Source organism: Propithecus coquereli, unplaced genomic scaffold, assembly GCF_000956105.1.
Source record: "Propithecus coquereli isolate 6110/MARCELLA unplaced genomic scaffold, Pcoq_1.0 Scaffold249, whole genome shotgun sequence".
Classification (NCBI taxonomy): domain Eukaryota; kingdom Metazoa; phylum Chordata; class Mammalia; order Primates; family Indriidae; genus Propithecus; species Propithecus coquereli.
Genome location: NW_012148052.1, coordinates 2,887,696 through 2,902,650, shown reverse-complemented (window position 1 = coordinate 2,902,650; position 14,955 = coordinate 2,887,696). Strand labels below are relative to the sequence as shown.

Sequence of the window (14,955 nt, the reverse complement as noted above, 5' to 3'; positions counted from 1 at the left end):
CAATTTCTTTCTATTTTTAGTAGAGATGGGGGTCTCACTCTTGCTCAGGCTGGTCTCGAACTCCTGAACTCAAAGGATCCGCCCGCCTCGGCCTCCCAGAGTGCTAGGATTACAGGAGCGAGCCACCGTGCCCGGCCCATGACCATCGAGTTTTGATGTTCCTATCGTAATTGTTTTGTGGTGCCACGAACCGCACCCATATAAGATGGAGAACTTAATCGACAAATGTGTGTGTTCTGACTGCTCCACTTCTTGGCCATTCCCTGCCTCTCTCCCTCTCCTTGGGCCACCCTATTCCCTGAGACACAACAATATTGAAATTAGGCTAATTAATAACCCTACAATGGCCTCTAAGTGTTCAAGTGAAAGGAAGGGTCCAAAGTCTCTCACTTTAAATCAAAAGCTAGAAATGATTAAGCTTAGTGAGGAAGACATGTCGAAAGCCAAGAAAAGCCAAAAGCTATGCCTCTTGTGCCAAACAGCCAAGGTGTGAATACAAAGGAAAAGTTCTTCAAGGAAATGAGAAGTTCACTCGAGTGAACATGAATGACAAGAAAGCAAAACAGCTGTATTGCTAATATGGAGAAAGTTTCAGTGGTCTGGATAGAAGATCCAACCAGCCACAACATTCCCTTAAACCAAAGCCTAGTCTAGAGTAAGGCTTTAAATCTCTTCAATTCTATGAAGGCTGAGAGAGGTGAGGACTCTGAAGAAGAAAATTTTGAAGCTAACAGGAGTTCATGAGGTTTAAAGAACGAAGCCATCTCCGTAACATAAAAACGCAAGGTGAAGTAGCAAGTGCTGAGGTAGAAGCTGCAGCAAGTTATCCAGAGGATCTAGCTAAGATAATTGAACGTGGCTACACTACACAGATTTTCAATGTGCGTGAAACAGCCTTATAACAGAAGAGATGCCATCTAAACTCCCACATCCCCCTTCCCGCCACTCCCTTGGACTACCTGCCTCTTCAAATCTCCTACTGGCCATCTGTCAAAATGAGATGTTACCTATACAAAGAAATTTTAAAAAGTAAAAGCAAAATACTCTACAAAATTAGAAAGGCATCCTAAGAGTTAATCTGTAAACAAGCTATTGAGAACTGAGATTGCATTTTCCCATGGAAACTGTTATAAATGGTGAGCAGTATGTGGCTCACAAGCCTAGTTCCTCTACAATGTTATGAAACATATCTCAAGTCATTCCTCTTCTGTGCATCTCAGTGTGGCCTCGATACTGTCTCAGCCACCACCCCCGCTCACCCAGTCCACTGCCACATCCCCAAACTGGCCTGTTTTTCCTCTAGCCCCTTATAGCCCACTGTCCACAACGCAGCAGACATTTTCCGAACGCACAAATCAGGCCATGTTATTCCCCTGCTTAAAACCTCCCATGATGCTTAGAATAAAATCCCAACTGTTTGTGTGGCCTACATACATTTGCATCATGGCAGTCCCCACTTTTCTGTCCACCTCTCCCCATCTGTCACTCAACTCTGGTCACCCTGGCCCAGAAACAAGCCAAACTGGTCCCAGCCTCAAGGCCTGTGTCTGCTGTCCTTCCGCCTGACCCCTCTTTCCTTAACTCTTTCCATGTTCCTTCGTCTCATCCTTCAGATCCCAGTTTAACTATCTCTTCTTCAAAAACCATTCTGGGGCCAGGCGCAGTGACTCACATCTGTAATCCCAGCATTTTCAGAGGGCGAGGTGGGAGGATCACTTGAGGCCAGGGGTTTGAGATCAGGCTGGGCAACAGAGCAAGACCCAGTCTCTACAAAAAACAAAAAAATTATCTTGGCATGGTGGCACACACCTGTAGTCCCAGCTGCTCAAGAGGCTGAGGCAGGAGGATCACTTGAGCCCAGGAGTTCAAGGTTACAGTGAGCTATGATCCTGCCACTGTGCTCCAGCCTGGGCAACAAAGCAAGACCCTGTCTCTCAAAAACCAAAAAACCAAAAAAAACAAAACCATTTTGTCCAAAATAGGGACCCCCTCCATTACTCTGAACCACTGCATCTTGCTCACTGCCGTCACGGCTTTATCACTATTAGAGATTATCCGGTGCAACTGTTTACCTGGAGGCCCCTTTCCCCGCTAGTATGCTACTTCGTGAGAGCAGAGACCTGAATCGTCTTGTTCTCCATCTATCTGGGAAACCTATAATAGGGCCTGGAAAATAGCAGTAGCTCAGTGTTTGATGAAATACTTTATAACTGCAACTAAAAGTTAGAGGAAACAAAACCATTACAATACTTACAAAGGAAACAGAAAACTAAAGTTGAATATTTTAAAAACAGTGAAAGCAGCTCAAACCTGCCTACTTAATATGAACTGAACACTGCACTAAATGCTTTATCCCCAGTTTGTTCAATCCTCACAACAGCCCTGCACAAAAGTACTACTATTAAGTTCACGTTAGAGATAATGAAAAGGAGGCTCGCTGGGCACAGTGGCTCACGCCTGTAATCCCAGCACTTTAGGAGGACAAGGCAGGAAGATCATTTGAGGCCAGGAGTTTGAGACCAGCCTGGGCAACATAGCACAACCCTGTCTCTACAAAAATTTAAAAAATTAGCTAGATGTGGTGGTGTTCACTTGCAGTCCCAGCTGCTCAGGAGGCTGAGGCAGGAGGATCACTTGAGCCCAGGAGTTGGAGGTTGCAGTGAGCTATGATGACACCACTGCCAGGGTGAAAGAGTGAGACTCTGTCTCTTAAAAAAAAAAAAAATGAAAGAAAATGAGGGTCAGAGACACCCAGGGCCACACAGCCAGACAGTGGTGGAACTAAGGCTCTTCAGCAACCCCCTAGCAAGAGGGTATGGAGGGTCTTTTTCTTCCCTTCCAGCTAGTCCTGGTGCTGTGAGGGAGTCCACTGCCAGAGGATTCTGACTCTGCGTGTGCAGCGTCATTGGGATCTACTCTCCATCCCTAGTGTCCTGGGATTCCACAGCAACAGACCTCGGTGTGACTCTTTGGTCAGTCCTTGCCCTGGGTACTTGGTGAGCCCTTTTAATCTGGAAACTCATATCTTGTAGTTCTGGGAAATTTACTTGCATTACTTCTTTGATAATCCCAATATACCCTTTCTTCTGTTCTCTTTTCGAAACTCCTGTTAGTTAGATATCAGACTTCCTAAACTGCTTCTTTAATTTTTATCTCTTTTCCCTTTTTCTACCTCTTTGAATATTTGTTCAAATTTCTAGAGATTTCCTCAACTTTATATTCCCTTATCTCCAATAAATTTTTTATTCTGGTTATCATATTTTTAATTTCCAAGAATTCTATCCTATTCTCTGATTGTTGATTTAATTTGAATTCTGTTCTAGTGTCTTGGAAGCAATCTCTTTCTATCTTTCCGAAGATAATAACTATAGGTCTTTAAAGACAAAATTTTCTTCTGCTCTTTCAATTGCCATCTGTCTTTTCCAAGTTCCTTTTTATTTTTTGTTGGTTTTGGTCTGTCTTTCATGTTGGACACTTTCCTTAGATATTGAGTCAGACTGGGGGTTCTTGACTCAATGCTCACACTCTATCAGGTCCTACAAGGCTGACTGGAAGCTCGTCACCCGAGAGCAGACTTATCTACCAGTGCTTACCTAGAGCTCACTGTATGAAAGTTGGGAGGAGTCCTAACTTGCTGAAGAATTCCAGAATATCAATGTATAGGTCTTTTATCTTGGTCAGTCAGTTTTTTCCAGACAGGGCTCCCCCAAACCTCTGCCTAGCTTCTAGGAGTGGAAAGGGAGGAGAGGGGACGTGTTTTCAGCATGGCAGCTCACCACCATCCTGTGCTTGTTATCTCTACGTCTGGTGCTTCTCTAGTTAAATTGCCCCAGAGAATAAATTTTTCTTCTCCTATCAGGGTGGGGGAGGAGTCGTCACTGGGATGTGTGAGTGAGGGAATTGGGGAGTCTGATCATTCCTTCTATAGATTTTTAACAAAAAGCCTCACCCAAAAGTACGTCCCAAAGTAACTTAAATCTAATTCCTGAGCCTTTCTGGAGCTATAAAAAGTGAACATGGTTCCCTTCTTGGCAATGTATCCTTCTACGGACATAAATGTTTCAACTTTTTCTGCTCTGCTAAAATAGTTCTCACACTCATTCATCTGCTCTCTTTCAAAAACACGTTGACGTCATTTATCATCTCTTATGGCCTCTCCTGTTCTCTTTGCCCTTGTGGGCTTATCCCTTTTTGTTCTTTTGCCACCACTTTATTAAAGTTTAAGGAGAAAGTGAAGATAAACATATCAACCTACCACTTTTAATCAGTGTATGTGTCCCTTCTCACCCCCTGCTGACTGCTCATTTATCATCACTGACATAATTCTGATTGCCAAGGGTTGTGTTTTGGTTCACAGAACAAAGAAATACAAAGAAAGGAAAGGATGGGATTTTTTTGAGGCATCTGGGCAAGAGTTAGAAGAATAAAGAAGAAAGAATGAAGTTTAAAACAACATGTATATCTATGAGAACAAAGAATATGCAAATTCCCTGTTGAAGAACTGAAATTGTGACTAGGTAAACCAGGCAAAGGGTAAAGCTGGGTTAAATACCTGGTTAAATACCCGGTCCAAGGTTAGATGATAAGGGATGGAGCTGGGTGTGGTTTGAATTGCCTGAGGGTAAAAAAAGGAGGCAGTGATACAGAGTATCTTAGTTTTCTATAATGACCATCAGGTGGCACTGTTGTCCCAAAACAGCTTTGTAGCTGTACGTACAGCCAATGGGGAAGGGAAAACACAGCAATTGTCCCAATGTGACTCATTCACTAGGCTGTACCTTGGAAAATGGCTTCGAGGATGTGTTATAATGAAGGGTTGTTATTTGACAAGAATGATACACTTGAAAACCCACAGGATAGATACCATAACCATATTAGTTGATTCCAAACCCCAGCTATCATCTAGAATACTCCAGACCCACTGAATCAGAACTTCTAAGGATAGGGCCCTAGAATCCATTTTTAATGAATTTCCCGGTGGTTCTGATGTATAATTAAGTTTGGAAACAACTGAACAAGCACACACTCCAAAAGTAATTCTGCATATTTTTAAATAACCAAATACATTTGAGTACTTGGGGACACTGATGTAGGAGTGACAACTTGCTGATGACAACATAATCTGTCCTCTAAATACTAACAGTAATTCCTTGAGTTTAGTACTTTCTAAGGGCTTTTTTTGTTTTTTAAAGGAGGGAAATTTATTGTTATAATTACATTCTTTCTACGTAGAAAAATGTCCTTGTTTTCTTTTTTTTTTAATTGACTTTTTAGAGTAGTTTTAAGTTTACAATAAACTTGAGCAGATAGTACCAAAAAATATCTCATTTGAATATCACTAGCAACTACTCCTGGAATCACTGTTAACCTGAAAGTCTGCATGACATTTTCATGCGGATACAGAAAAGGTTTGTATCCTTTTCAACTGACCATACTTACCGTTCTTGAACAGCTTTGGAATAAGCCCCAGCATTCAGCGTTTTTCTGATGAAGTCACAGATGTGAGAGCTCTCTCCTGGGCATCGAGGGAGTCCAAAAACACCTGCAGTAGTAGAGGACAAATATCCATTCCTGCAATAACCATGTACTGAATACCTACTGTGTGCAAGGCACCATGAGAAACAAAATGAACAGGACCAAACCCTGACCTCATTCATTTACCTCTTGTGAAAATAAAGCTTTTCAACTAATCCTACAACCAGCTTTCTCCTGGTGCTCCCACACTCTCTTCTGCCTGAGGACGTATGCACCTGCCCACCCCTGGAGAGGTGCGGCTCCACCTCTGCATACTGCATCACAGGGCTAGACCCACTCCCACCTCTCAGGTCTTAGGGGAGGGAAGTCCTGTCTTACTACCCTTTTCAAGCAGTGCTCACGCCCCTTTCCTTCCCCTCCCCCAGTTATACTTCACCCTCAGCATCCCCATCAGTAATACTGTTCTGAGTCGCAGGCAAAATTCCAAGTATACACTGGCAATAATTTAATCCTCACAACCACCCTGTGGAGTAGATATCATTACTTGATCTGTATCACTGATAGAAAACTTTAAAACAGGAAGGTTAAACACCTTGTCCAAGGTTAAACGATAAGGGATGGGGCCAGGATTCGAACACAGGTAGTCTGGCTCCAGAGCCCACACCTTTAACCACTATAACCACTAGCCTGTCCCTCAAACAATATCCTGGTTAATTTTTTATTTTTGTTTTTTACGAGTCTGAGTCTTGCTTTGCCCAGGCTGGAGTGCAGTGGCTATTCACAGGCATAATCACAGCTCACTGTAGCCTTGAACGCCTGGCTTCAAGCAATTCTCTTGGCTCAGCCAACTGAGTAGCTGGGAATACAGGCAGGTGCCACTGCATTTGGAATTATTTTTCTTTATCATAGTTATCACATCTGTATTTAGTTTTTTGTTTACTTGTTTCATGTCTATTCTTCTACCACCAGAATGGAAGTTTCATGAAGGCAGAGACCTTGTTTTTTTGTTCCCGGCACATAATAGGTTTTCAATAAATATTTGTTGAATGAATGAATAATAAAGCTGTTTTTACCAACTTGTGTTTGTATAACACTTGTACCTTTTAAAAGTATTTTCCTACCTATAATTTCACTTCATCCTCTGAAAAATTTCCACAAGATGGGCAGGGCCATATTTTAGTTTCCTCTATCTGTGAGAGGGACCCAGGATACCAAATTACTTGCCCATGAGAAACAGTTAATTGGGTGGATCTAGGTTTCTTGATTATAAGGAGAATCCTTCTGCTCCTACATTATACCAGCTAATAGCTATATCCATCACAATAGAGATAAAATTCTATTGCAAAGATACATCCTTCCTCCAAAGTATGTAATTCTGTCTAAATAGAAAATCTGCTGTTTCTCAAAGGGTTTAATCTCTACTGTTAAACTCATAGACAAAAGAGCTTACACACTATTTTTTGCCTAAGCCTCAATTCAACAGGATATCACCAATGTCAGAAAACAGGAAAGGTCATTAGGTTTTCTTACTCCTCAGCCACCACCTGCCATGTGGCTGTAACCATCTCACCTCCATAAAATCACATCAATTAAACTGGAGAGGAGTAGATGGCAACCTACTGATTTACTGTGTTCCAGGCTTCTGGAATCCTAAGTCTCTTCCTAGGTCTTCATCAATGCTGGCTAGTTTGTTATAAGCTAGAGAAACAGGATCTTGCAAGGATGGCTGATTTCTTGTGCAAAGAGAGCTGCTGGACTTTTAAAAATCAAGTAATTGTGTGTGTTAGAATAGAGAAAAAGGAGGCAAAGAGGTCAAAGTTACCTTGATGTTGTCCCCCAACCGAGATCAGATTGATCATGGGAGGTGATGGGCATCGCTGAGCCACTGCCCTCCTGCAGAATATATGGGGTTATCAGCTCCAACTGCCGCATGGAAACGTATCATCCACGATCACTGTCACAGGTTAAGCTACTAATCCTCTGGGGTTCCCCAAAGCCACAGAGTTTCAGTATTTTCCTCTGATATGGCCAAACACAATTATTTAAATTTTCATAGAAAATAAATTAAGTTCCATAAAGTTTCTAACATGGGAACATTTTAGAAAATTTCCCCTCCAAGACAGGTGAGAATCCCAAAAGAACTGGAGGAGTGGATTTATGTCAATAAAAGAAAAAAAAAATCAATTCCACATAAATGACAAGATATAATAAAAAGGGACTTACAGAAACTGGCCTCCCTGGGAGAATCCCATAGCATTGTAGCCTTGCTGCAATTCTGGATCCTTAGCAAGAATCTGACAGACTGTTGTTACTTGGGAATTGACATTCAAGAAGAAGCTGTTCTCCACATCCTAAAAAAGAAGCCACAGAGAAATGAAAGGATGGGACTGCAACCCACCCAGCTCCTGTAAGAGGTGAACTCATTTAGGTTGGTATGCTCCCATAAGCCACACAAGAGTGAAATATCATTGTACAATTTGCTGCTAAAAATACAAGGGAAAGCATTTTAATAGTACGTTCTATGTAATTAGTCAGCAAACCTTCAAAGGAACAGAACTGTGAAAGGCCTTACCTCTATCATGGTCTTCCCAATCTCTAAAGATAAGACATAAATTCCAGGTATTTTCTTCTCAATCATTTTTTTAACAGCACCCATGCTTAAGGGATTACAACAGCTGTCTCCTAGCCAACAAAAACAATGATGGAAACTCAGGAATCAAAACAACATTATCTATTTTTAAAAAACTTTTGCACCTCAAAGGGCATTATCAAGAATGTGAAAAGATAGTGTACGGAATGGGAGAAAATATTTGCAATATGTATGCCTGATAAAGGTTCAATATTCAAGATATATAAAGAACATTTACAACTCAACAAAAAGATAAACAACCTAATTTAAAAATGGGAAAAAGACTCAAACAGATATTTCTTCAAAGATATACAAATGGCCAACAAGCACATGAAACAATGTTCCATATCATTAGTCATTAGGGAAATGCAAATCAAAACCACAATGAGATACCATTTCACACCCACTAGGATGACTCTGATAATATTTTTTTTGAAATGGAAAATAATAAGTATCGGTAAAGGATGTGGAGAAATCAGAACCCTTGTACATTGCTGGTGGGAATGTAATGTGCAGTCACTGTGAAAAACAGTTTGGTGGTTCCTCAAAAAGTTGAGGAACATACAATTACTATATGACCCACCACTTCAACTCCTAAGTATATACCCAAGAGAAATAAAAACATACATCCACACAGAAATTTATACATGAATGTTAACAGCAGCATTATTATGTGTAATAGCTAAAAGGTGGAAACAATCCAAATGTCCATCCATGGATGAATGGAGAAACAAAATGTGGTATAGCTACACAAGAGAACACTATTGATTTACAAAAAGGAACAAAGTACTGACATGTGCTACAACTTAGATGAACCGTGAAAATATTACACTAAATGAAATAAGCCAGGCTCAAAAAGTCTCATATTACGATTTCTTTTATATGATAAATACAGAATAGGCAAACCTATAGAGAGACAAAGAGTAGGTTGGAGGTTACCAGGAGATGGGAAATGAGGAGTCATTACTTAATGGCTACAAGTGTTGTTTTTCCGGGTGTGTTTTTCTGGGTGTGTTTTTCTGAGGTGTTCAAAAAGTTTTGAAACTAGAGAGAAGTGTTGATTGCACAACATTGTTAATACACTAAATGCCACTGAATGCCACTTTAAAATGGTTAACTTTATGTTATATGAATTTCACCTCAATTCAAAAAAGAAAAAAGAACATTTTTTGCTTACCTTTCTCATAGAGAAATAACAAGTTTCGAAAGCCCATACAATATAATTGGGATACCAAATTTACAACTGAAAAATAAGCAGAAGTGTACATTCCCCTTCCTTATCATAGACATTTGGGGAAAACAGATTAGATTTCTCTTCGGGGCCAGGCTAGGGAGAGGCAAGCAAGCGCCCCGACACAAAATTTAAGGAGGCACTCACTTCCAGGTTAGTGAAGGTGCTGACCCTGAATTTATACAAACGTGGGAGTGCCTCCTTAAATTTGCACTCCAGGCACCTCCTTGCCTCATCCTAGTCCCAGACTTGTTTCTTTTCCTGTTTTAAGGAACCAGAACTAGGAACTAGAAGCAATCTGGCCACTGAGTGGGAGAAGCAGACTGAGATAATTTCCCATTTTGAACTTTTCTTTCTCTTTTTCTTTTTTTTATTGCCCTGAGACAAGGTCTCACTCTGTCGCCCTGGCTAGAGTGCAGTAGCTCACTGAAACCTCAAACTCCTGGGCTCAAGGGCTTCTCCTGCCTTAGCGGAGTAGCTGGGACTACAGGTGTGTGCCACCACGCCCGGCTAACCATTTCAACAAGGAGGCGAGAAAAGCTTCATCTTTCTCTGCTGCACCCCTTTTAATAAAAGGATTTGCTCTGTAAAATTTGGATTCAGTCAAAAGGCAGCACTTAAGGACCTAGAAGGCCACATTTCGCCTTAAGGCCGCAGGTTCCCCACCCCTGGAAGAATCTTGTATTCCTTCTGTTTCTCTTATAACAACATTCACCACACTGAACTGTAACTGCTCGTTGATTAGTTAATTAACCGCCTCCCCTGTGGACTGTCAGATCTGGGAGAGCACGAAGCCCCTATCTTAAGTCCTCTTTTACCCGCTGTAGTAGTCCCAGGCTCTGTGTAGTCCCAGGGCGTGGCACAGAGCCTCGAAAGAGTTGTCTGTATTTGCTGACTCTAATTCTTCTCCGAATATTTTTCTTTAACCCATTCCAATAAAGCTCTCACACTCACCATTCCCCCAAGACTTCTTTTGTCAAGATAATTATCTTCTTATTGCTAAATCCAACAATCAATTCTCAGCCCTTAGCTTCCTTAACCCATCAATAAGATTTGATACAGTTGATCATTCTGTTCCTCTTGAAACATTTTCTTCACTTGGCTTCCAGGACACTGCACTCGCCTGATGTCCCCTCACCTCACAGGTTGTTCTGTCCTTGTCTCCTTTGCTAGTTCCTCTTCATTTCCTCCATCTCCAAATGCTGGAGTGCCTCAGGGCTCAGTCCTTTGTGTACTCATTCCTTAGATGATCTCACCCAGTTTCAAGGCTTTAAATACTAGCCATATGCCAAAGGCTCCCAATTTAAACCTCCAGCCTGTATCTGTCCTAGACTCCACGTTCCGAGTGCCTCTACAATACCTCCTGGATGTCTACCAAGGATCTCAAATGTATTAAATCCAAAGGCAAACTCTTTTTTTCTTTTTTTTTTTTTCTGAGACAGGGTCTCATTTTGTTGCTCAGGCTAGAGTACAGTGGCGTCATCATAGCTCAATGCAACATCAAACTCCTGGGCTTAAGCGATCCTCCTGCCTCAGCCTCCCAAGTAGCTAGGTCTACAGGTGCACACCACCATACTTGGCTAATTTTTCTATTTTTTGTAGAGATGGGGGACTCACTATATTGCCCAGGCTGATCTCGAACTCCTGACCTCAAATTATCCTCCTGCCTCAGCCTCTCAAAGCCTCCCAAAGTGCTAGAATTATAGGCATGAGGCACTGCTCTCCACCCAAAAGCAAACTTTTGATCTTCCTTCCACTCTAAGTCTGCCTGTCCTACAGGCTTCCCTACCTTGGTAAAATGACAACTTCAGCCTTCCAGTTGTCCAGGTCGAAACCTGTGGAGTCACCTTTGGCTCTTTCTTTCTCTCTCACCCCACATCAGATCTGCTAGCAAATCCCGAAGGTTACACTTTCAAAATATAACCAAGCTTTGACCACTTCTCAACACCTCTACTGTTACTATACAGTTCCAAGCCACCGTCATCTCTTTAAATTACTGCAATAGCTTCCTAACTTGTCTCCCTGCAACTATCCATGACCCTCTACAACCTATTTTCAATACAGCAACTAAAGTGATCCTTTTAAAATGTAAGTCAGTTCATGTTACTCATCTGTTCAAAAAGTTACCCATCTCACTCTAGCCAAAGTCCCTGCATTAGTCTTAGTAGGGCCAACAATATTTGCACCCATCCCTCCTGTCCTCTAACCTAAACCCATAATTTCTTCCCTTTGCTCAGTTCCAGCCACACTGATCTAAATGTTGTTCCCTGAACACACCAGACATATGTCCGCCTTAGGGCCTTTGCCTCTGCTGTTCCTACTACCAGATATCCAAATGGCAACTTCCCTCATCCACTTCAGGTTTTTGCACAGATGTCACTTTCTCAGTTAATTCTTTCCTGACTTTGCTCTGTAAAAGTGCAAGCCCCCACCTCCATTCTTTATCCCTCTCCCAGCTTTATTTTCCTCATTTGCACTTATCACTATTTGACATACTATGCTTTACTTATTTCTTTATAGTCTGTCTCTCCCACTGGAGAGTAAGTTCCAAAAGAGCAATGAATTTAGACTGTTTAGTTCACTGCTGTATCCTCAACACCTAGTAGGTGCTCAGTAATTACGTGTTAAACTATGTGAGCATCCCTAATCCGAAATTTAAAATACTCCAAGTTCCAAAATTTTTTGAGCGCCAACAGGATGCCACAATTGGAAAATTCCACACCTGACCTCATGTGATGGGATGCATAAAATTATTTAAAATATTGTATCAATTTACCTTCGGGCTATGTGTATAAGGTGTATATGAAACACAAATGAATTTCATGTTTAGACTTCGGGTCCTATCCTCAAGATATCTCATTATGTATATGCAAATATTCCAAAATTTAAAAAAATCCAAAATCCAGAACGCTCTGGTGCGAAGCATTTCGCATAAGAGATACTTACCCTATAAATGAACTGTAGGTGCCTACCAAATCTCTGTTCGATGTGTGAAGGGAATAAAAGCGTGGATGCGCCAGTCATATGGCCACAGCCCACTTAGCCTGACCAAGTGCTACGTACTGCACCCTGATGCCACTACTGTGAGGATTAAACAAAGACGACAAGTAAAAACCCAACGCAGTGCACAGCTCTCTCTGAGAGCTCACCAAAAGAAGGCTCCTTCCCCTTCCCAGTGCAGAGTAGCCCCGCAAATCCTAAAACGTCGAGCCGGCTGGGCGCTACAGGATCACGGTCCTCGCCCTCCACACTCGCATTTTGTAGACGCGAACCCAGCCTGGGAGAAGAGTCGCCAAGGCCTTTCGGCCCTCTTCTCACTGACTCACCCATCCCATGCCAGATCACCAGCGGCAACGGCGCGGGCGCGTCGAGATGCCCCAGCGCCAGGGCAGCGCAGGACCAGGGCAGGAGAGCGACGGCCAAGAGCCACAGGCACCCGGGCGCCGCCATCTTGGCCGTGTCACATGACCGCGGGCGCGCGACTCTGGGAACAGCGCTTCCAGCGCCTGGGCAGGACGCGGGCGGGGCGGACCGCATCCTCCGCATCCTCCGCATCCTCCGCATCTTCCGCATCTTCCGCATCCCTGACCGATACCGGGGCAGATGGGCCCGGCCCCGGCCCCGACCCCGTGGGCCGCACCCGTGGCCGAGTAGGGTTCCGCGCTCATCGTTGCTGACTGCCCGCCACGATCAGTCTAAACAATTGCTGACATCTGTTCAGCACTTACTAGGTATCCGGTGCTACTCTTGAGTGCTTTACATCCTTTTACTGATTTAAAACCCATAACGACACTGTGTACACTTCTCCCCATCTCACAGTTAAGAACACTGAGGCACTGAGAAACTGGGTAAGGTGCCAAGGTCACAGAGATAGCACATTGGTGGGTCCATAGTCGTTGCTCTTCACCACTGCACTCGCTGTACTGCCTTTGAAAGAAAAATGCTCCGTGGAATGAAGAAAGGAAGGATTCAGCTTTCCGTTAGAGATGGAAGGGGAGACATAATCTCCAGCCAGAACTAATTATGGCAGGGTATGGTATTTGTTCTGGATCTTGAAGGAAAGACAGGATTTCAGCAGGCAAACAAAAGACAGTAGCCCAGTATCTTAAATGTCAACAAGTGGCAATCAAGGAAATAAATAGAAGATTCTGGGCTGGAGCATGTGAAGACTTCCAATCCTGCTTCCATTCCATCAAAACTCATACAATTAGATCCACAAAATCCTGGTAATTAACACACATATGCACATACATTACATGAGAGAAGAAAATTAAGTGCCTTCCTCATCTTTTTCTTCCTCTCTCTGGAAAGGTAAAAATGGCTTACTGAGGAGAAAAAGGTGAAATGGGAAGTATGGAATAAACCAGCTCTTTAAGGTGGCAGTGAAAACTCCAGGAAAACATACAGAATTTAGGGGAGCTCCAAGAATTGAAGCTATCTTTCCCATGGGAATGGGATATACCAACCACTAGTAGGGTGAGCTCTGGAATAGATAGACACTTAAAACCTCAGAAGTGACTGTAGAATTTAGATATTCTAACTAAGGCTGTACACTACATCTCCTGAGCTCTGCCCTCTCCCCTCCATCAGATAAGCTTATAAATCATAGACAAACTACATAAAGCATAAAATAACCTTCAAATTGCAGTTCAATAGGAAAAACAAACTAGTTTCAGATAAAGTGGGAAGCAATTTGGGAGGCAAATCGAAAAACAGAAGAAATTCACCCAAGTGCTTTGAGCTCTAGAACAACTTAATAAGAAAACGGGCTCAATAGAATAAGAACTCAATAATGAGATAATATTTTAAGTGCCCAGGAGATAGATTTTAAAAAGAAAAAAAATGAGATAATAAAACAACTGAAAGAGATGAATAGGGAAATTGCACATATGGGAAAGCAAAGACCAAAACAACATCATTATAGAATAAATACATCAAAACAAGGAATAGAATAGACATGGCTAGAAATGGAATTATTGATGTGGAAAAAAGCTTGAAATAATCACAATAATGGCAGACGAAAAACACAAAAGATATTAAAACAATCAGAGGGAAACTAATAGATTAGATGGAAACTAATGACCTCTGGAAGACAGAGATTATTGTTGTCCTGGAGTTGAAAACTCATCAAATAGAACAGAAGTAGTATTCAAAAATATAAAAACAGAAGTTTTCCCTAAAACAAAGTACTAATCTGTAACTTAAAAGGTCAAAACAGAAGACATTTTGATATAGAATATTTAATCCTGAGACGTATTTTAATTTGTTGAATTTCAAGAATCCAGGCCAAAAAAATAGAATGCCTACAAGCAGAAAAATTCAGGCTTTCCTTAGATTTCTCAACAGCAACATGCAGAGGCAGAAGACAATGGCACATTGGCTATAGAATTCTGAAAGAACAAAAACATAATCCAAGATTATTATACCCAGCTAAGATGTCATTTGGAAATAAAGGTACAGATTTCCACAAATATAAAAGAATGCATAGAAAAGAGCCCTCTCACTTGAAAGTAAAATCCAGCCAATTAAGAAACAGGACAAAATTAAGACTTCAAGAATTGAGAAGTATTTTTTTTTTTTTTTTTTGAGACAGAGTCTCCCTGTGTTGCCTGGGCTAGAG

General features: G+C 41.8%; 1 protein-coding gene across 1 annotated transcript in view; it reads right to left on the bottom strand.

The window, feature by feature from the left end:
- The window catches only part of PPT1 (palmitoyl-protein thioesterase 1), a 24,240-nt gene extending 11,365 nt beyond the window's left edge, over nucleotides 1–12,875 (bottom strand). The window contains exons 1-5 of the mRNA XM_012646704.1: nucleotides 12,662–12,875; nucleotides 8,048–8,157; nucleotides 7,699–7,826; nucleotides 7,298–7,368; nucleotides 5,440–5,542 (exon numbers count right to left, since the gene is read on the bottom strand). Of these exons, the coding sequence (XP_012502158.1) occupies nucleotides 5,440–5,542; nucleotides 7,298–7,368; nucleotides 7,699–7,826; nucleotides 8,048–8,157; nucleotides 12,662–12,872 (623 nt within the window). The 5' untranslated portion in view covers nucleotides 12,873–12,875. The remainder of the gene's footprint in view (nucleotides 1–5,439; nucleotides 5,543–7,297; nucleotides 7,369–7,698; nucleotides 7,827–8,047; nucleotides 8,158–12,661) is intronic.
- Nucleotides 12,876–14,955: the final 2,080 nt, after the last annotated feature.